The sequence below is a fragment of the Coturnix japonica genome, chromosome 7 (assembly GCF_001577835.2).
Source record: "Coturnix japonica isolate 7356 chromosome 7, Coturnix japonica 2.1, whole genome shotgun sequence".
NCBI classification, from domain to species: domain Eukaryota; kingdom Metazoa; phylum Chordata; class Aves; order Galliformes; family Phasianidae; genus Coturnix; species Coturnix japonica.
Genome location: NC_029522.1, coordinates 17309379 through 17332572, shown reverse-complemented (window position 1 = coordinate 17332572; position 23194 = coordinate 17309379). Strand labels below are relative to the sequence as shown.

The 23194-nt window shown below is 36.5% G+C and overlaps 1 protein-coding gene and 1 long non-coding RNA gene across 3 annotated transcripts in view; one reads left to right on the top strand and one right to left on the bottom strand.

The window, feature by feature from the left end:
• XIRP2 (xin actin binding repeat containing 2) overlaps positions 1-11040 on the top strand; it is a 44305-nt gene extending 33265 nt beyond the window's left edge. Inside the window, 5 exon segments of the mRNA XM_032445801.1 lie at positions 4688-4795; positions 5012-5165; positions 5832-5965; positions 8227-8360; positions 9174-11040. Coding sequence (XP_032301692.1) covers positions 4688-4795; positions 5012-5165; positions 5832-5965; positions 8227-8360; positions 9174-10737 — 2094 coding nt within the window. The 3' untranslated portion in view covers positions 10738-11040.
• A 3681-nt stretch (positions 11041-14721) lies between these two features.
• On the bottom strand, positions 14722-21545 carry LOC107316756. 2 transcript variants are annotated; one of them, XR_001556563.2, is made up of 3 exons: positions 21427-21545; positions 17569-17677; positions 14722-15230 (listed from the first exon to the last, which is right to left on the bottom strand). It is a non-coding gene; the product is annotated as an uncharacterized LOC107316756 (long non-coding RNA). The 2 variants fall into 2 exon arrangements; XR_001556562.2 differs by lacking the exon at positions 14722-15230 and adding an exon at positions 16889-17454.
• Between the last annotated feature and the right edge of the window lie 1649 nt (positions 21546-23194).

The window sequence follows — 23194 nt, the reverse complement described above, 5'->3', positions numbered from 1 at the left end:
TAGCAGTATTTTTTACAGTGGGAAAAAATGCAATTACAACCTCAGTCCACCTGAGTTCATACAACCCCTAATGGGTTATGTGTACCCGCTCCATCATTACAGGGAACTCCATCTTACAGAGCAGTAGTATTTTACTGCTTTTCAAGTGAAGACATGGTTATATGGAAAATGATGTGCACTTTAAAAAGATAAATTTAAAACTACATTTTAACTACAATTAATTAAAATGCTTAAAGAAGACTACAAACTGATTATCACTATAGTCATTATTCTGAAAGTAGTTTAGTCTAACAACTGTAAAATCCTGCTAGTAAGAGCAAGCAAAAAGGTAATGAAACAAATGCTTGAGTAAGCTGAGAAAAGAAAAGTGATGGGAAATTAAAGAGATTTGTGTTCAAGAACACAACAAAAAAGAAGAAAGACGTATTTGTAGACATTTTAATCAAATAAAAAGTATTGATTCTACCTTCCTTCAAAAAACAGTAGCTCTGCTGACTATCTAGGTTTGGGTAGACATTAATTAAGCTAGACAGTCTTGTTAACTAGAGTTAAATTTCATCATAAATTAAAAAAACAAAACAAACAACAAAAAAAGTGCAAATAAATTACTTAAATAACTTTTCTGCCTGAGCTTGAAGCATTCCTTTGTTAACAAAAAGACTGCTCACTTCATTGCTTTATAAGGGTTTATATCTGCAACTTGCACAAACATTAACAGGGCAAACCCAACCGTCTTACCAACATCGTGACAACTATCTCTGGAAAAACCCTGAGATACCTGAGAAGAGAACAGCATTTCTTTTATTTTTTTTTTCCTTGTCATACTTTCTTTCATATCTTTCCTTTCAACTTAAATAATCTGCATATGCTTTTCTGATTATGTGATCCAACCTTGCTGCAATTTACTGGGTGAAGAAATGCAGAACCATGCACAGAAATTATGTGACCTTTTTGCATACTCGGAACAAAAGACTTTTCTTTTTGTGATATGAAGATGACTTCTGGCCAAGCAATGAAGTGGAGTTCTCTACAAAGCCACTATGACATTTTCATATCACAAAAATGTGACCTCTAAGCACAAATAATTAGCAAAAATAGTTACAGACACATGAAATAAACTCACTCAAACTATGTAGAACAGTTTTTGAAATTAGGTTGAATAACTTGCTGAAAGACCACAAAATTCCATTACTATCAAATGTAACTGCACTCTCATTGAAAATGGGATTTTATACTTAGGTAGCTGACCTGACTCAAGGTCACTGAATCGATTCTCAGGCAGAATAAAGAAAGCATGTCATGTGAACACAGACCTCTTGATCCGGATAAATTCAAACCACTAATCAGTGCTTAAAAAAGAAAAAAATAATTCATTTTTAAGCAGTAATCTAAGGAGCTGAATATTTTACTAGAAAGTCAAATATTTCATGAGGACTGCATGGCTCAGCAATCAAAACATTCACATTTGCAGGTAATATTTAACTATTTATCTTTCTGGGGTTTTTTTTGTTTTGTTTTGTTTTTTTTTATTTAGACCACAGTCATTACTTGTAGATCTCTTTATTATACAGCAGATTTATTCCTGTGAAAAGTGGTCTATTATTGGTAGAAAGCACTAAAATCTTGTCCAAAAAGGAAAGAAACAATGAAAGCTTACCACAGAACTGCTACCTGCTTGTTCAAAGACTTGATCTTTAACTTGATTACAGGCATCATGAACACCTGTTGTTCACAGACACAGGGTTAAGAACAGGTCATAATCTTCACTGTTATTGCTCTGAAAATGCCGGCCTGGAGTTGTTTGCTAGCTCACAGTCTGCAGCAAATGCATGTTTGCATGTGGTAAAGCTGCTTGACAAGTAACTGAACAACCAGCAGGCTGAGACTTTGGGAGAATAAAACAATTAAAAATTTTTGGCCACTGTATTCTTTACATCAAACTCACAGGTTGCTGTTCTTTGGTGCCAAAATAATTTGATGTTTGGTATAGGCAGAACATTAAATCAGAGATTTACAAACAAATAACAACAATAAAAACAGTGCTCCCAATCAGAAAAGAACTATTACTGGCACTCTGAAAAAGAAAGAAATTCCTTGATCTTGCCACAGAGGCTGTAAAATCACTGTTAGAACTGATCTGAAGGGCACAACAGCTGCTCAGACAAAATCTCATTACCCAGTGTCAGACATAAGCACTTTCTGGCAAGCAAGCTTAACCTCCTACACAGGAAGGATGAGTGAATTTTATTGGAAGTATTTGATTTGCACTCAATATTACAGTATTGTCTGTTGGGAAAGACACACATATAGGCAAATCTCTGTCATCGATGGTCATTCTGTACAAACTTTTTAAAGATCTCTAGAGTAGTAATTATCAATTTTCAGGTGATTGCAAAGGATAAGAATGAATAACATGACAATTTTAGTGAATGGTGAAAACCTAAACTTTCATGAGAATCTTCTGTACTGTGCTCAAAAAGAATCTATTTACATAAAACAAAGCAAAGCAGACAAATCACTGAGAAGAAGTGCAGAATTGATTTTGAGAAATTTCTGTAAGATTCTCAGAGTACTGATGTGCAGATGATACCATTATAAGAATACAAGTATCTAAGAAAGGATAGTTGACATCAGTTATTTCCTCTATTGGTAATGTTGTGATTGAACTTACTTCATAACTTACTGCTGCTGCTGCCTAAAGGGAACAGTCAGTTGGTACCATAAGTAAATAGAATAAGTTGTAAATGTAGTAATGCATAAATGATATTATCTTAGACAACTTCACACAGAGCTTCTATGATGATCATAATGTACAGCTAAACTAAAATAAACGTGCTTCAGATGAAAGTGAGTAAAAGGTTTCTGTGCTTCTACAAAGTTTTGGACTGCTTGATCTTGCTCATCTTTGTTTTTTTTCCAAAACATACATAAACTTGTCCACATCTTTATCTACACACGTATATTGCACAGTGCACACTTTCTGATTCTCAAAACAGACTTTCAGAACTGAGGAAAACTGCAAAAATGGCAACACAAAAAAGTAAAGTTTAGTCTAAAATACATAGGAAAGTCACTGAAAAATCAAATCTTGGTATATTTTGCATTAACAATTCTTTTCAGATTACTGCAGTGTAAAGACACTAAAACTGAAGTATGGGGCAGTAACATATAAGTACATGCAGTAACTGCAGTTCTGTTTAGTAATATAATCTGAATACCTAAATGAAAATGCACTTCTCTATAATAACGTATACAGACTTGAATAGCAATTAATACTTTAAAACATTCATAATTTTCTGTCTCCTAACAGGTAATGTATAAAGTTTGATTTTCAGTTTTCATATCTCTGAAATAATCAGACAAAAATTAGGCAAAATGTTGAGCATTACCTTTTTGTGATAGCTTCCACAATGATAGTGAACTGTTAACTGAATGCAGCCGTGTCAATGGTTTTCAGCCATAAACTTGTATATCTTTGTATTGCTGTTCAGTCTCGCCTTGCAGTTCATAAGCACTTTGCTTCATTTCCTAACTCACAGTGCAGTGGGAATTGTTTATGCCACAGAAATGAAGGGATCAAACCACCACAAGTGTTAGCAAGTTAAAAAATATCAAATCTAGATCATGATTTCATCTTCAGTCCTGTCCTGGAAGCAGGACTTTGTTTAATAAGCAAGAGCAACTTTATGCCATAGAGACCAACAAATAATTTTACAAAACATTCTCCATATTCTATGTGGTACACAAAGCATCCCACTAATAATAATGCTGTAAACTATATTAATCCCATCTATGATATCCTACAGTCCACCAGTACAGAAGAAGTAATGGATATTCCTACATTCCTCTTGTTTTGGGTGAGCAAGCATCATTTTACCCTCTGTCAATGGAATTTCAATTAGCAATTGTGACAGACACACAAAACATGAGAACCTCCATCCCCTCTTCCTCCTTTCACACCCTGAACCAGGCTATGTAATTATATTGTTAAAACCTGGCCCATAATGTTTAGGCAGCTACAGCTGTCACATTAAACTATTATAATCTTTTTCAATATTTCAACCACTTCATAAGCAGTACAAAAGTTATAGCAATAAACCAGTCCTGATTTTCAGATTAGATTTGCTTCCTGACTACATTAAGCCTAATTTTATATTCCTTCTTAATATCCCACACCATTCAAAGGACATATAATGACTATCATGAACATATTTTGTCTCTCATGAATGAGCTTTTCCAGTAATGAGATCTTGACTTACATATCTAAAATATTAACATGAGAATGGAAAAGCATGTATTAGGTGAAGAAATCATATATAAGCATAAATATATTCAAAACCATATCCTTATAGAATGAAAAAGCACATTGCACTTACACCCACACATACACATACTCCTTAACAGAGACGGAAAAATTTGCATCCCAATTTCTTTTCACTTTGCCAGGGTGCTAACATTACACCTCCTCATGTTGTGTGGCTCCCTCAGCTGCTACACACAACTTGTGCACACAAATCATGCTCTGACCTGTCCTGCTCAAGCCTCACCTAACCCTGACAGTTCAAATAACAGCATAGATGGGACTAACTGTGATGCCAGTAACATGCTAAATCATTTACAAACTCTGCTGTATAGCATCTATTTACTAAATTTTTTAATTTATGTGATTATTTTTATTTATCTTTAGGAGGCATCTAGTATCAATCAGCCTAAAATATCAAACAGCACCAGGGAAGCTGAATGCAATGGAATGACCTCCAAAGAAAGTCTAGTGGAAGCATTTCAAACACAAGAGGTAATTTTATCAGTAAATCATTATATTGTTAATTATAGCAAGATGCCAGTTCTCATCTGCTTTGCTAATTATTCCACTTGGTACAGTAAGATACTGCTGCTCTGCTGATGGCAGCCCTCATGACACAGTGTATAACAATGGCTTTAAAATGGTGTTTAACAATGTTTTTTCAATGTGGTAACTAATTGGGTTTCTAATTCACACTTCTCTGTGAAGTTTCAAACACAGTTGCAGGAACAAGGAAAATGTTTACATGTTGCACTGAATCCTGTAGTAAAGCAAAGGTTTTGTGCACAGGTTTCTCTTGGGGAGCAAGGAATACTAGAGACAAACAGGGCTTCTACATTTACACAGAGCACTGATGAAACAGGTAAGTGGGCTCAAAAAGGAGCATGATGGACCAACCTCTTGGCCACTGACTTTACTCTCACAAATTTCCAACTCATAGCATACCGATGTGTTACCTCGCTCTCAATTCTTCAGCTCCCCCTTACTCAGTTAAGCTTATTCACTGATTTCAACAAGTTTAGACTTTGATGTACAGAGGAGTGAAGTTTGTAAAAGTTTGTATAGATTTAAATGTGTTCTTAAAGAAATGGTCACTTTAAGAGTTGTCTGAAAATAAATGCAAATGCTAGTCCATGCATAAACAAAATTTTGCATGGAAAAGGTTCAACTTGTAGGCAAACAGAATGGGCCTACAGAACATGAGCATGATGTTGAGATGCTGCTTCTGCAAGTTAGTGCCAGTATTAGGATTTGTGCATTATATTAAATCAAAGATCTCAGTCAGCTTTGAGCCCTGATGTCCAAGCAATTCAAAACAGTGGGCAATAACTCATCCCTCACCAATTCTTCTGTGTTGTTTTTTTTTTCCTATGAATTTTTGCTCATGATCACCTGACTCACTAGAGTTCTGCAAGGCCAAGCATTACTTTGTCTAGAGTCATAATGGTTTACAATTCACTGATTGAGTCAATTTCATGAAAGGTAGGGGGAGGAAAAGAAAATCCCTTCTTTGTTTCTTCCATTGCAGTAACCAGTGCAGTTATGAATGAGGACTTCCCAAAAATTTCTACACAGATCTTAAAACAGCAGTTTGAAATGACAGCTCAGGAAAACACTGTTCCCTCTGACAGAGAGACTGCAACACCTGCGAAAAATGTACAGGTTTGTACTTTTTATAAGAGGGATCTTTATGCTAATGAGAAGTGTGGAAATTGACACAGTAGTACATTATAACAGTTTGAATTTTTATTTTCAATATAGTTGCAATTAAAAATGAGAACTATAAAAGTGGTGGGAATCTATGGAGAATAGGAGCCATGGGCACATACAGTAAAGGACCTCTGATAATTCAACAAGTACTTCTATGTGACAAGCAACAGGAATTATTATTCCAAAGGAAGCTTTCTCCAGGATGCATGTTTCCAGAAAGCTCTAGCTTTTTGAAACTCACCCTCTTGAAACTCCAAAAAATGACACACCTTATCTACCACCTGATGAATTCAAAGGAGGTGATGTAACCCATAGTAAAGATTTATTTGAAACGAATTCAAAGGAGGTGATGTAACCCATAGTAAAGATTTATTTGAAAATATTCAAGGTGGTGAAGGGAAGAAATTTAAACAAATACTGAAAATTTATATTCAGCCCATGAGTGAGAGGATGCACAGAAAGGAAATATTGTATGCTTATGGTGGCTTTAATAAAAGCAGATAATTGATGCTATGGAAGAAAACAAAGATGACAAGACCTCAGTCAAACCTGTTAAAGATAAGAAGGGCAGAATGTAAGGAAAAGCTCTTTTCTTCTGGAGACTCCTTCTCTGTATTATGTGAATCTGAAAATGCTACCACTGGGAAAACCATTAGTGAAGAGTAAATAACAAAGGAAACAATGCAAAGTACTGAGCAGCATTTGAAAATCCATCACTCAGACAAGTGAAGTCTGTTTTGATATGAAGCTCCACAGGCTTCAGGAACCACAAGAGGCAGCCATTGAGCCAGCCAACAAACACAATCAATTCTGCTGCATCCAAGATGTAAACAATCAGCACAATCCTCTGGAATCATGAAGATTCCTCAAAATGCCCAATCTAGAAAGAAAATGCTTTTCCAGTTCTAAATGCAGAAGGGTTTGAAACAACAGAATCACTAGAAAAGAACAAAGATGCAAGCAATTAAGAAGAAATTGCAAAGGAGAACCACTAAGATTCTACTAATGGAAATCTGCTATCTGAAAATCCTAAATAAAACTGACACAATTCAGCATGATTCACAGTCTGTTGTGCAGTTGTGCATAACAGGTTTACAATAACAGGTTGAAATGACATGAAATTAACATATTTGTCTTAATTTTAGCCACCTCTCTCTCCTTCTGTCTTAGCAGTCTTTTTCCACTGTCCCTTTCCAAGGGCATCTAGTTTAAATGATAAGCCAAATGAGTTTCTAAAACTAACACATGAAGTTTTGGGGTCTTTTCTGATAAGATAATGACTGTATTTCAACTGGAAGAATTACATTAAACTTGAAAGAGCATTACTGCTGCATTTCAGAAATAATAAAATGTATAGAACGCGTCTGATAACCTGATTTCTCATGTTTGGAAATAATGCAACATCTTAACTGAGCAGGGAGACCTATGTCGTTATACAAGCAATGAGTTGCTCCACTCTGCTTTCACTCGTCTGCTCATACAGTATTAATTGCAATTCAGAATTCAAGACAGAAGAAAGAGTAGCATGGACTTTTCCAAGCCAAAGAGCTTCTCCATCTATACCCCTCACTGGTACAAAATAAGCCTTGTACCTATGCTTTGGACTTTACAAAACAACAGCAACAAACACCACAGTTTCTTATCTAATTAAGTATGCTTGCCGCAAGAGAGGAGTTGATAGAGTTAACTGATGCAGGTTTAGCTAACTCATTATCAAAAATTAACTCCAGTAAGTATCAGCTCTAAAAAGGAAAACTATGAAAATCACAAATACTTACGTTGTAGTGCACATGCACCCTAAAAGTGGATTCACAGGAGTAGTTCTCCCTGATGTACTCTGACATGGTGAGGCAAAACCTCCTCATCAAAATACATACATTCTGCTCAATTCCACTTCCACCGATAAACCTTTCATTATCCTATCCCAATCTACAAAATTAGTATTTCTTGGGAATCTCATAGTGTTTCATAGGAAATGTGAAATAGTTCTTCTAAATGTATGGATTTCTAAAAAGGTAAGGTGTGTTGTTCAGCCACTTTCTAAACGTTACTGTTAATTAATAACAGAAATGAATTCGTAGCTATCAGATCATGGATAATTAAAAGAACACTACAACTTTAACAAAAATATTTTGCATATAACTGGTACAGTTAAAAGTGAACCATTATATGTGGATTAGACTAACATATAATTTTCTAATATTTGCATCCAGAAACTTCTGTTTCAGGAAAATGAGACATGCACACTCTGTCAGCAGAGAGTTTATCCAATGGAACGCTTCGTCGCCGACAAGCAAAACTTTCATAAATCATGTTTCCGATGTCACCACTGCAGCAGTCAGTTAAGGTAAGGAGTAACTGCACGTGCATTCATAGAAAAACTGCACTTGAATAAAAATTCACAATAGTTGGAATTATTTTCAAGTATGCTATTCAAGCTTGTAAGATTCCTGTTTTCATTTCTGCCACAAACACCTGCTCTGTGACTTGGAACATGGCCTTTTTGTTCCCTATAGCCTTCACTCTGCCTTCATCCTTCCAAATTCTTCTGCTGAGTATTTCATCTAGAAATAGTTTTAGGCCTTCAGGAGAGTGCAAAAAGAGAAAGCAATAGACACGGATTTAGTCATAGAATTTAAAATATCTGACTGCAGGCCCAATACTCTTCCTCATCCATACAATGAACAAGGATAGTTCTATGCACTAGCAAACTGGTCCTGTAAACATTAACATGAATTGGTCCATCAGACTGCAAAGGCTGTCAATTCCAAAGGCTAATGAAAATCAGCACAGTATTTCCTCTCCCTACTTTATAGAAAGACATTAGTCTTCAATATTACTTGCAAAAAATATCCCCAGTAATCCCCAAGTACAGTTGAACATTCTTATTAGAATGTAGGCTGTACAATAACTGAATATGTTCTTTCTCAAATAACAAGGCTTGACTCTTCACCAAAAATTTTATGGGAATACACAATTAGAGGATTTAGACATTAGTTTTGGGCATCAGAATCGGCCATTACATTGAATTTGTTCTTTTTTGCACTTCCTGCCTTTATATATTCTCATGTAGCGTACTTGAAATACCAAGTAAAGCGTAACATTCATGGTGGTTTTAAGATATATGGAAGTATAAAACCAGTTTTCTTCCGTTTGGCAGCCTGGGAAATTATGCAGCTCTCCATGGACAAATATATTGTAAACCACACTTTAAGCAGCTCTTCAAATCTAAAGGAAATTATGATGAAGGCTTTGGACACAAGCAACATAAAGATTTATGGAAGCCTAAAGATCAGTGTAGCTCAGCTGGCAATGTTAATGCTGAAGAAATAAATCTGATTAATCACGTACCTGTTGATCCTAAACTACTAAAAGAGACCGATCAAGACTTGTACTCAGGTACTGAAGGCATCAACTGTAATATTTTGGATAATAATTTGATAAAATCCACAGAAAGAGGTAAATTAAAAATGACATGGCCTCCTTTAACAGATGATACAGCACATAAGAAAACATACTCTATTGAAAGATCAGCAAAAGTAAATAAGCCAAAGTGGCCCCCAGAAGGTTTGGCTCAAGAAGGTTCTAGCTTACATGGCAATAAACCTCAAGATGATGAAAAGAATTTTCAGAACGAAAATGCTCCGACAGAGCAAAAAGAGAATGACAGTGCAAGAACACAACAGAATCAACACTCAGCCTCTACCTCCTTATCTGCAAAAGAAGCCACAAGTACCTGTAAAACTAAGGGTAATACAGGAAAAGTTGAGGAAACTGAGAACAAAACAGATGGATCAGAGATTAGGGAGGAAAGTGGAAAGGCTATTAATGAAAGTGATAATGTGATAGGGCATAATGCTGAGAAAGACAGAGAGAAAAAAAGTAACAAAGCTGGTGATCTTGAAGTTGTACAGGTTACTAACATTGACGATGAAATAGTACAAAAGAATCAAAAAGAATTCAGTTTGAACAGTAACAACAACAACAACTATGCCATATTTCCACACCCAAACATTTGTAGGCAGGAAACAACTCTCACAGCTTCATCTAACCGAATGACAGAATTAAGCCATGCAATTTGCACTGCACTGCAGCATGCCTTTGAAAAACTGGAAAATCAGTCTGGAAATGAAGAAATATTTCAGATACATGAATCTTTTGAGAGCTATTCTAGCAATACAGTAACTGTTTCACTAGATGAGCAGAGTTCAGAAGATGCTGGTACCTCCAATAGTCTTGCTCAATTTAATAAAGATGCCACTTCTCCAAAGTCTCATACTAATAGCACATTTGTTATAAAGGAGACACCTAATACAACATTCCCTGTTGGTACTGAGTTGGTTTGCATTGGAAAAGAATCAAAAAGTGATAAAAATTTAAATACTATTTTATCTGACACTGTGAAAGCATTATTTCTTAAAGAAGACTGCTTTGTTTTAGGCTTTAGTCTAATAGACTCAGTAGACAGAACCAGGCATTCCTCCAGACCACATTCAAAAGAATGTAAGATTTGTAATAAGGAAGTGAATTATATTAATGTCTGTCAAGAAGACAAAATAGGCCAAGTGTCCAAGAACGACAGAAGTACACCTTTAGAGTTACTGAACTCAAGATATACAACCTTTCCATCATCAAAAGGTGAGAAAGTAAAGTCCAAATAGCTCACTGTAGAAGAGCAAATTAAAAGAAATATATTCTGTGACAAATATGAACAGAACAGCTAAATGACTATGACTGTCATTCATTAAATATATGGTAAATCAAAATTTCTTCAGTTTAGTTATAGTACCTCTTGAATAATTTAATATCTAGAGATGATATGAAAATGTGCATTATGTACTGTCTTTTGCTTAAACTTTATTTACTTACTTTATATTTAATGAAAAGGTGAAGAAGATTTCTTCAGTCTCTGTTTAGAACAACTTGTGTCTCTATGTTCCTAAATATTGCAGGAAATATCTTACTATGTGGCTGTCCTTCAGAAAGACTACAGTTCCATTCTACATTATTTGTAACAAATTAAAAGACAAAACAACTGATGTGTACAAAATAAGAAAAAAATACATTGCTAAGAGCTTTTTGTACATACTGTTATTATTAACACTGAGTTGTTGGTCCATGACATAGTATGTACGTTCACTGTATCAGCTCATATCAGAAGGGTGGGGCTTTTTTGCTTTGGTGTTTTGTTTTTTTTTTTGTTGTTGTTGTTTTTTTCCCCATATCATGCAGTACACAGTTTGAAATGGACTAGTAATTGAACTGTTTGCTCTACTCATAGAGCTGCTATGGCTTTATATTCAATGACAGGAGAACAAATGTGTGTAAATTTTAAATCATGTAGGATAAGAACATCAGATGCAGAACTGGAACAAGGTTTTGGAGCATTAAGCAATGACAGTAATTGTTCTGGTAACTAATCCAATGCCACTTTAACCAAAGCAGCTCTCAAATTTTATATTTAAAACTGTACAATAGTAGGCAGATTTAGCCCTTTTGCTTAAAATGTTTATGAATTGGTATTTGCTCTCCTAGTGCTATTCCAGCTTTCGTGAAACAGTAACATATCATTTTATTGTTGACAATGCTTAATTAAAAAAAAAAAACAAACAAGAAACACTTAAAAAAATTATTCCATGAAGTTGTTTTTTTGTTTGGTTATTTGGTTGGTTTTTAAAGTGAATATATACATGTGGTTTTCTTTAAAGAGTTTGTGAAATTCTTTACACAACAATTACTTTAACCTAATGTGTGTGTCAGAACGTGACTCTTCTTTACCTAATATAGAGATACCTCCAAAGTATACATGCACAGATAAGAGCTACACACAGTATTTATTTCATAAAAATATTTTAGGAATGTGAGACCTCCTTTTTATGCATCACTTCTGTCAAGCATTCTCACAAAATGTAGAAACATAGAATAGATCCCTTAGAATGAATGTTTTCAGGTGCACAATTAGTATTCACACAAGGAACTCAGACATTGCACTACTTGATAACTTCATAAAAAAGCATCAGCAGTGAACCTGAAGTGAACCTGCTGATAGATACATGAGCAACAGAATGAGCAAAATCCCCAAATAAGTCAAATCTCTCTATTTGTCTATTCATTTAGAACAAAGGTAAATTTAATGTATATACATACATATATAAGTTCACCAACTTTTTTTTTTTTTTTTTAAGTTACTGACACAACTGAAAGTAGCATTAATAAAAAAATTCTGCTATAGACAACAAAAAATTATCAGGAAATACTGCAGGAGGAATTACAGGCAAGTGAGTTTGGATTTCACATACGTGCTTTTTTTACTTTTTCTGCAGAAGGAAAAGAAATGGGAAATGGTATATCCTCCATTATATATACACATCATCACTACAGAAGTCACACTCTGGAGAAAATATAGCCACTGAAAGTGAGAGTGGGATAAAAGTTGTAGTTAGAAAGCAGCATCCTTGCAGACTTTCTTTAAATTAAATGCTAAGTGAATAATATCTTAACTGCCAAAAAGCCACATGCATTTTGGGGGAAGCCATACAAATTTATTGCAGCCAAGAAGCAAGTCTTTACAGTTATAAAAGATACAACACCCTTTGGAGCTGTACATTTTGTGCGTGTGAGAGAGAGTCATCATTCTAAGTTTAAATAGCTTACAGTTAACTTCTAGGCCAGGTTGCAGTATCTAAGCTCAAGTAACTGGTCATCAGTTTGTAAAAGTCCCCACACTGTGTGGAGATAGTAAACAATTCTTGAGAGGAATCTTTGTATTGAAACCTCCATTCTCTTAGCAGGGTAAGTTCCTCTGAGTAGTCCTAGGTTTTAGCCCTTATCTCATAGACAGGGTATTTAGCAGTGCCTAGCAATGGGACCTTACAGTCATGAAAAGCAGAGCTGATCCATTTCCAGGAAAGCTGCAGCCAAGCACTGTTCAGTAGCAAACCAGCACTAACAAGCAGCAGCGAAATGAAATGTCACTGGGTCATTATGTAGTAGAGAAGACTAGCAGTCTGAGAAATCCATTTTCACCAGGTATTTCCAGTTAGTCAAGATGTCCCACTGCTTTTAGAACACAGCAGGGTTCAGGTATTCTATACTCAAAAGCACCAATTAGAGAGATTATAGAGCCTGATTTAATGTCTTGTTAAGAAGCTTCTGCATTGCTGGACTAGCACTGGTCTTTTATAGGACTTCTAGATTTGAAGTCCCTTTGCAGATACATTAACATAATTGGCACCAAGACTTACTTTGAGTTATTTAAATTGTTTTTATAGATGCAACATATCAATTGATCCTTTTGAGGTCTTTGTTGAGTCAGGGGTACCCTCAAAGCTACAGAGGGACCTAAATAACACTTCCACTTTATCCTGAAGTGAACTACCTTTGGGTGAAAAACTGACTGAAAGCAAAAGCTTAATTACTGCAGAAGTTATACTGCCTTATCTGCCTTCTGTGAAGTGTTTGGCTTCACTCCTTCACACATGATAATAGGCACACCCACACAAGCATTGTAAAAGACATGCTCAGTATGGATATTAAAGTCACACTAAGAATCTGCCTTATTCTAACACAGAACATTTCTTTCAGGATCTCTCCCACAAATAACTATAGCTCAGACATTACTTTAAAAGTGCAGGATAATTATCAGAATTACTTGTACAAGATTTGGGTCACTTCAGTCAGGTACACCTCCAACTGTTAGGTATAATTGCAAAAACATTAACTACCCTGGGTATGCTCACAACAAACAGGAAAACATCAAGTCAGAAAGAGACAGATAAAAACCTCTGCCGATTTTCATGATTTAGCCCATCCATTAGGAGGCACCTAAGATAAATCCTTTGGGTGAACTTTATAACCCTTCACAAGCAGCATTTCACCTTGTATTTGCGTTACATTTGACAACTTTGACATGAAAAGCATTTTTAAATGTTTCAAAGAGAGGAACTGTGTTAAAATGGGATTAGGAAAATAATCAGAGTGACCTTGCTCTCAGGCACTCAAAATACTCAATGACAATTTAACTATGAAAGACCCAAATTTTCAGTGTATTCCTCAAAGAAGAAAATAAGGCAATTGTGAACTGCTTCAGGGAAAAAAGTGAAAAATTCTAAGACTGAATTCTCCATCAACCTACTTGCTACACATTCTTCCTCTCCCCTCTCAGGAGAAGAGAGACAGTAAGAGAGAATAAAATCTTCAAATGTATTATGGATGTGTACATTGCATTTTTATTAAGAACATTCATGAAAACATGAAAAATCTATAACACATTTGCAGCAGGTGATCTTCAAAATCTCATAATCTGTTTAAATAAAAAAGGCTCTCCTAGAAAAACCCCCAGGGAAGAGCCACATGATGACAACTCATTTCAAACACACCTTACCTTCTGGCTTTTGACACCACAGCCATCACTATCAGTTGCCACTTAAAATTACTTTTAGACTGATGGAAGAATAATATCATAGATGCTAATGGGAAATAGTGTTCTGTCATAGTATATATCTACAAATGAGCCATACCTGCCCCCACAAAAAAAAAAAAAATCAAAACTGAAAGTAAAGCTTTTTTTTTTTCCAGCACACTCAGTGCAGAAAAACAGACCAATTTCTTCATTTCACCTCTCATAAAAAAAAAAAAAAAAACACAAAAAAACAAAAAAGATGATTGTTTAGCACAAAAAGGTGAAATAGTTAAGAAGTCATGGGCGAATGGAAATGTAGCTGTATCACTAGGGGATGGAAACTGCACAGCAAGTACTGCTATATACTATTTGGTAGACTAGACTACATCTTTAGTTGTATCAATGCTGCACATATATAAAAAAAAGAATCTATACAAAGTAGTCTCTTACCATTTAGAAAATGCTTCCAGATTTTCTCTATGATCATGGATAAAAACTCTATGTGATATTTGATTAAAATGAAAAAAAAAATAGAAAACTGAGTATTATTCAGAACATGTAAGTGGATATTAAAAATATTTTTTTGCACACTGAATACTAAGACATTTTGGACAACTTTTCACAAAGCAATGTTAAGAGCAGAAACAGCATTGCCCACCATGCCACACACCGTTTGCAATGTTTTATCCTTTATTACCCCCTGGAAGCAGTTGCTCTAATTTGTTGGGACAGTGTTCCTGTATTCAAGGCTACTGAGTCTGGGTGACTGTGATTGAGGAAAATATTTTGTCGAACTGGGCACCGGCTTTTAGGCACCTGGAGAGAAGGTAACAAAAAGCAGCTTTCACTTGCTCTGGCAGCTATCCATGCTGGCAGCACACCATAAAACAGAAAAACATGGATTCAGCTTCTTAGGCCAGAATGTGAAGCTTAAATCTTTTTCTTAAAAAAAATAAATACACACACGACAGCAATCAAGAATATCCTCATATGCACTCAGAGGCGTGATATGAACGCAAATAATATGCTGCAATCTATATCTGAAAAAAGCAATGTTATAAACTAGTACAGTGCAGAGTACTCCACTACCTTGACTGTATTTCGTTAAAGACAGTATATGTGCATTATACATAGTGGCAAGGCAGCATCATTAAAATAAAAAACTAACACAAATAATTTATTTGTAAAAAAAAAAATGTATATGAGAACTCAGATTTAGAAAATTCTACCAAATGGCTTCAAAAAAGTTGGAAAGGATGTGATTAGGTCTCCAGATGCTTATGTTATGTGATGACATTTCAACACTTCATTCAACACTTCTGCAGCACTTCAGAAAACAAACAATTTTCTTGAACCACGTAAAAAACAGAGATCATGCAGCAATAGAGAACATTCTATTTCCATGCTCGGGCTATTCCCATTGATAAAGTAAATTACTATGGCCAAGTGTTACAGAGAAAGAGTGCCATCTACATTTGCCAGCACTCTGCCAGACTTAGAAGTGAAGAAAAATATACATTATCCAAAGTGAAGGGGATCATCAACAACATCTCCCAAATACCTAAGATAAATATTCTAGAAATCAAAGCACAAGCTCAAGTGCACAAGGTCACCATGCTCAAAACCCATTAATTTCTTCAGTAACCACTGTACAGACTAATCTCAGCTAGTTTTTGTCTTCAGCAAAATTTGCTGTGAGAACAGTATATCAGTCTAGTCAACTTCTATCATGGTATGGAACAGCTGCTTCATTTCAATTCTGAAAACTTCTAAAGTTCAGAACGAAAATATCATGCTTTACAGACAGATTTTTATTTTTTGTAAGACTCAGAGTAATTCCTCACAATTAGTTTAAAAGGGCTCAAGCCTTGAAAGAACAAAATAGAATTGGCAATAATCGGATAACTATTGTGCAGAATTTGAGAGTGACAGTGTAAATAAATGTATTTTTCAGGAGGGATTCTTCTTTAACTCACATGAAATGCTCTGGTAGAGCAAAAGCCAGTCTGGGGTGGCTTCAGTAGATGACACACTCCTACTTCAGTAATATGATCCTGTTACATTGTGAAGCTGAAGTTGATGTTCTATCCAAAACAGTCATGTCTTAATTGTAGAGGAAGGTAATACCACTCCAGTACTAGTTTAGCATACTTTCCAATTAAAAATGTTTTCAATTGCTTGCAATTTTATCTGATGTTATCTATTTGGATTGAAGCTTTCCGTATATAAGAAATGGGAGACAGACTGATTTCTTTCTAACGCTCTACCAAAAAATGCTTCCTCCATTTCTGGGAAGAACATCTGCCAAGAAATGGCATTTTGCCCATGCTAAAAAGTATCTTTCAGCTGAATAAACAGATCAATCTAATGCCTCAGTTTTTATATGGTTCTACTTGACTACATTTAAAACCTAGCTTTCAATTTCACCATCTCACATTATTATTTTTTAAGGTACAGACCATGCTCTGATGATATATAGCCAAGAAAATGTTTTTATTAGGACTTTTTTCTGAATTGTAGCAGCTGGAAGATACATAGAATACTGCAATCAATAAGGCCACTTGATAAAACAAAATATTAAACAGTCATGTAAGGAGCAGGATTCATCCCTTCTATGCTATGAATAAGCTTTTAAACTCAATTTTCTTTCAATGTAATATATGAATATCATATGTCTGTATAGACACTCACATATACATAAGTAGAACCACAAACAATCAGCAAATTACTTCAACATCAGTTGTGTATATATAGATCTAGCAAGCTGAGTACAGTTAAATTGCTTTATAATTTGATGGCTTCACTGTTGTTCTTTTTCTCTTTCTTTCTATCTGCATACTCAATTTTCTCTTTTGCCATTACTCCACTTGAAACTCCTCTCTTTGGAGGGCTGAGACTACTGGAAAATTTTTCTTACAGATTATAAGAAGAAGTGGTTAAGTATTCCTAATACAGTTCTACTATCTATAATTTGAATAACTTTCAGCAGCAGCGTCCTCTGCTCTTTCCCAAGTAGGCATCCTTGTCTCGATGGATGCCACTACAGAAAAACAGCCACATGTAATTTTTCTTAAGATGCTCTTCAGAGTAAATAGGGGTGACAGAACCAGGCCTGTGTCAATCATAAAACTGTAACAGCGATAACAATACCCACCTTTGCATTACTTGTCCCTTGTGATGTGAATCCTAACTTCTGGTAGATATCCTTTGAGAAAATGGAATTTCATGTCAAGTCACATCCCTCCGCTGGTCACATGCCCTCGCTGTTAAGGAAATCAGATGACATCTTCATTAAATAATACAGAACCAAACTCTTTAGTCTATGAATAGCACTTGTCAGATTATCCCACAAGAGCCTCAGAAACACAGAATTACAAAATTAGCTTAACAATAACAAAAAATAATTACAATTCAACAGAACCACACTCTTTTTCCAGATGGACATAATGTACATGTTTTTCAAGACTGATGAAATAGTGTAAAATAAAATATGGGGTGCAAGACAATAAAATCTCTAGAGACAAAAATTAAAATCCTTAATTTGTTTGTACCAGTGTTCATTCTATGTCCTGATCACTCAAGCAAAGCAGAATTGCTTGGATATGAAACCACAATCCACCCACTATATTTTCATTAACACAAAAGGACTGTCTTAAATCAGTGTTCAAGGCAGTAAAAAATAAATATGTATTTATGTATTTATGGAGTCTTTAAATGCTTCTAAGTATATTCATTGTGATCTTCATAGTGACATTGCTACGAAGGACACTATATAAATGGAAGCTGTGCTTGCATCTGATCACTTATGATAAACAAACATCTTGAAGGACTCACCAAGCACACAGAAGTTTCCTTGTTTGTTTATAAGGGAGAAAAGCTCTCTTCAGATAACTTAATACATGGTAGACATAAATCTAAAAATAATTAAATATTTCTTTATTCAATGTGAAACTACATCATAATGTACTTCTCCTAGGGATAGCTTATGCAAACCCCGTGGGTCAAGGACCTTGTTTCTCTATACAGAACCTCACATGCAACTGTGACTCATATCACATAACACACACCTATATAAAATAAATAAATTTGTTACCAGCTGATACTGACAAATTATAATGCATTTAGAAACAAATAATAAAATATTCCTCTCACAGATGTGTACAGTGTTCCATCTATACATCAGTTAAATATTCAACAGCTACCGAAAGGGAGGAGAGAAATCATGTTTATCTCTAAAAGATTACTTCATGTCAGATGTAAGAGTTCCTCTTACAAGATGCCCCTTAGAACTTGCTATAATATTTGCCTTCTAATGCTGTCAATACTCAGAGGACAGGACAAAGCCAGGCTAAAGAAAATAAGGGATATTTTTTTTTAAACTTCAGTTGTAGTAAGGTACCAACTCATGAACAACACTACAAGCCTAGCTAGGATAAAAGCAGAGGATGGGTCTGTCACTTCTGAAATTAAAAAGGTCTTTCCTTCTGTGTGAACTACTGAAAAAACAACTATGCAGATTCAGGTAGGGCTTCCATTAACCCTCCTGTTAGCAGCCCACACAGTGCTGTGTTTTGCCTCTAAGGCTCACAGTATTGAGAACACAATGATATTTAAGCTACTGCTGAGCACTGCTCCCACAGCATCAGGCCTGCATCTCCATCCCTCCCCACCCTGAGGGCCAGTTACCTGCGAGCAGGCGAGAGGATGGAAGAAGTGAACCAAAGGGCAATGCCATACCACTTAATGTGCTGCTCAGCAGTAAAAGGTAGGGAAAAGGAGGAGGCAAAGGGACATCGGTGGTTTTTATCTTATCAATCAACTGTTACCCATGTGGAGGCCACGTGTCTTAGGAAGCAGCTGGACAGCACCTATAGATAAGAAGCGATGAACAAATCCCCTGTTTTTGCTTTTATTTCATGAGCAGTTTGGTTTATTAAACTGTCTCAATCTCAAACCATGAACTTGTCCATCTGACTTACTCCCCCTGCTCTGTTGCAGAAGGTGTAAGGCAAAGGTATTTTGGGGGCTGGCAGCTTGGCCAGGCCAACCCACCACAGCAGGCAATGTCTGCAGTATTTGTTAGAATGTGATTTTGTTTGCCTAGCCCCACTCAAGAGAAGGGTTTGTGCTTTCTGCTACTCCTCCTGGATTTCATGCCAGCAGCACAGTTATTCTCCTTTGAAAGCTGGTCTGGGACAGACTCAGCTATTTTCGTGTTCCTACAGTTATGTCCTAGCAATCAAAAGTGTGACTCACATAGAAAGAAAACAGTAGCAGGTAATGATGCAGTTCATGTACATCCATAGGTAGAGGCTTCAGCCAAAGGAAAAACAAAAGAGACAAAGACAGATGACTTGGAGAAGAGACCAGGTGAAGCATGGAAAATCTGAAGACTGGCTGTTTAGTATAATCAGTCTGCAGCTGGCCGTGTAGTTAAAACGTAAAACTAAGATCCCACTTACTGCTATCTACATTAGAAAAATATCAACCCTTTGTAAAATGACTGTGTCTAGAAATAATACATTCCTTATGAATAAAAAGACAGCAGAGAGACCAAACATAAAATGCCTCCACAAAACCACGAACAGGTGGAAGCATCTGAATGTTGGGAAGCTCACATCACCTTCCTTAAATGAGGAACCCCCAGGAGCAACACAGAACTTCTGCATGATAATGATTATTTCCAAAGCATACAGATTGTTACTACAGAGCAGAATCCCTCCTAAAACATGAGGATAAAAGGATATACAGCAGCTCTTTCTTTTTTGGAGTTGAATGCCAGCACACATCCCAGTGCCTACCAAAGTCTCAAATGCCAGCACTTTGGCCACAGTTTGCATCTAATTGGCAGTCTTAAAAGCCAAAACAAAGATGTAATAGGTGTCCTTCATGACTTGTTCTGTCACCTCTGGAGTTTTGATCCAACACAGAATGGACTTGTGCTGACAGGGCTGTATGGTATTTCTTTTACTGTTTCGTGCTCTAAATAAAAGTAGCTCACCTCCTGTATGTCCTGTCAGGACTTCTCAGTGCCACACTGTTTTATAAAAAGAATCACCCCACACTCCTTTCTTAGATGTGATCAACGGCTAACTTGCAGTTTTGTGGACTAAGCCAACCTAAGGAACTTCATTCAGACATACACAAAAGAAGAAAACAAAGGAAAAAAAGAAAAATAGAAAAAAATCCAACCAACCACCACCAACAAAATTTAGCAATGTACTGATAAATTTTCAAACGTTATTAAGGGCCTAGTAAGGTAAAGCCCTATAATGAATGGCCTCATATTTTAGGAGTGCTACTTCCTCATTCTCAGATCTTTTCCACTTATAATTATTTGGTGCTTCTGAGTCTGTAACAGCAAATTTCCCCCTGACAAGTTGTGTCTCATAAACAGGATATTTAGCTGTTAGATGATATACCAGTTACTGTTTGGAACAAATTCTATATAGTCATCTTCACCACTTTTAAAAAATTATGGTAAGAGACATTACAGTTTTCTTGTAGCTAAACTGCAGTTTAGTTCCTGGCAAGTAATGATTTAGTTACCTTACATGCTGAGCTGTGTATGTGCTTGGGAATAGCTGCTGTTAAATTTTAGAGCCCACTCTTTTAATGGGAAAATACTGCTCAGACAGGATTTCTGAATTTCTCTTTACAAATTTAGATAAAGTTTTAAATACTACAAATAATGAAAACTTATGTCCTACTGGCAACGAAAGAGCAGCATGGATTCTGTTGGTGTTTCCTTCTCTACAGGAGCTACAAAGTTGTAACTGTGAATTGTTTTAGTGAGCTCTGCAACATCTGTAAAACTGAACAGTATGAAAAGTATGGCAGGTCTTTTTCCAAGCTAAAGTTATGTCTCTCTAACATCAAATGTTAAAAAACTCCACCTACTTCAATGAAAAGTAAAAACTACCAGAGTTTCTGATGTATATTAAATACTGTATGTTGACAATAATGAAAATATGGTAGTAAATATCCAAAAGGTTATTTACAGGAAACTCACCTGCATGGAAGCCTTTGTTCTGCTAGGAACCACTGAGGCAAACACCACCAAGGAGCAATCTCCAAGAGATGCTGCCTCAGTGGTGGTCAGCCCTTAAATGAGGTCTAGAGGAGATGGAGTCAAGCTCCACCCCTTCAGGGAGCACAGCTAAATTACTCTCCCCTGTGCTCCCACAGCTGATCCAACACTTGCCTCAGCTGATTAATCAGAGTTTCAGGCTGTGATTACCAATTTCCCATACAAATACCATTTTTGAAACTTCATTTTCTCAAGACTTAGGGTAGCTCCTGAACTAAAAAAGACAATTTTCCAGAGGAACAACATCTAAGCACAGACACTGAACTGCACAATTGCAACAGCTCTCCAAGTTCCTTTCAAACAAAAGTGAGTGCATTCACGTGTTCACATTGGACACAAACCCAAATGTATAACTGCAACCAAAAATGGGAAAACAGCTAAAGAAAGGGAAGAAAAGTAATCTACTGCAGTAGTGGATCAGCCTCAACATAATAAAACATTAGAATGTTGCTATGCAAGGGAAGGGCATGACTGCCAGGTTGCCTAACAGTAGGAACAGTTCTGAACTCAGCAGATGAAGGTACTGTCCTCTGGTACAATTGAACAAGGAATCGTGCCCATAAACACTAGCCAGTGTTAGCATTAACAATAAATTCCTTCATTAAGACATAGCAAACATTTGGTTATCAACAGATTAATTGCAGAGGGTTCTCAATTTTTGTAAAAGCTCTGAAATGCATTAAATATGATGGAAAGCCATGGTGAACTGATAAACCTCCATGCTTATTTATGTCAGGCTCTAAGTCCATATGTATTGATTTTATGAAGCAAGGATTCGGTAGCAGGAAGCTGTGGCAATGGTCTCTCTGAGTAGAGCCTCTCACTGCCCCACATCAGATCAGAGCCAGCTCCAGCCGCTCCAATAGAGACTCATTGCTGAGCAACTCTGGCAGAGCAGATTTAAGAAAAGGAAAAAACTGCTGCACAGCAGCAGCTTGGAGAAGAGAGTAAGAAATGGGAGAGAAGCAGCCCTGCAGCCACCAGTGTCAGCACACGAGTACAGGAGGTACTCCGGGCATGGAGCAGAAGCTCTGTGCAGTCCCGGAGAGACCCATGGTGGGGCAGGTTGTCCTCATAAAGTCCATGGGCACCACACAGAGCAGATCTCCACATGCACCTGTAGAGCAGCAGTGGGTTTGGCCTGGAGGAAGTTGCCACACAGAGAGCCCTCACAGGAGCTGCACCGGGCTGGAGCTGAAGGCTGTGAAGAGGAGACTGTGGGGAGCTGCTACCTGTGGGTCCTGTGCCGGAGCAGCGTGCTCCTGAAGCATTGACCCTGTGGCAAGTTCATGTGGATTCAGCTGGAGAAAGATGGACATCTCGCTACACTAGTCTGTTAGTTATCAGCAATGACTTGCATTGATCTCCCAAGTCTGATTTTTATTCATGACGGTAATTGGTGGCTACCCTTATCACAACCCCTGAGCACTTCTCTATCATGTTTTCTCTCCTTGTTCCTCTGTGGAGGAGTGAGAACACAGCTGTTCATGCTGCCCGTGGTGAAACCACCACTGTGTACCAGCAGGAAAAGCACTGAACTGAGTAATGGGCCTTTCCCAACAAATGCTGAAACAGTGCATGAAAGACCAACAGTACCAAAAAGAACAAGCGGTGAAACACGTTTCTAAAATGTTTTGAAGTAATATTCACATTGTTTTTTAGAGAAAGAGACCGGAACGGAGGGAAGAGA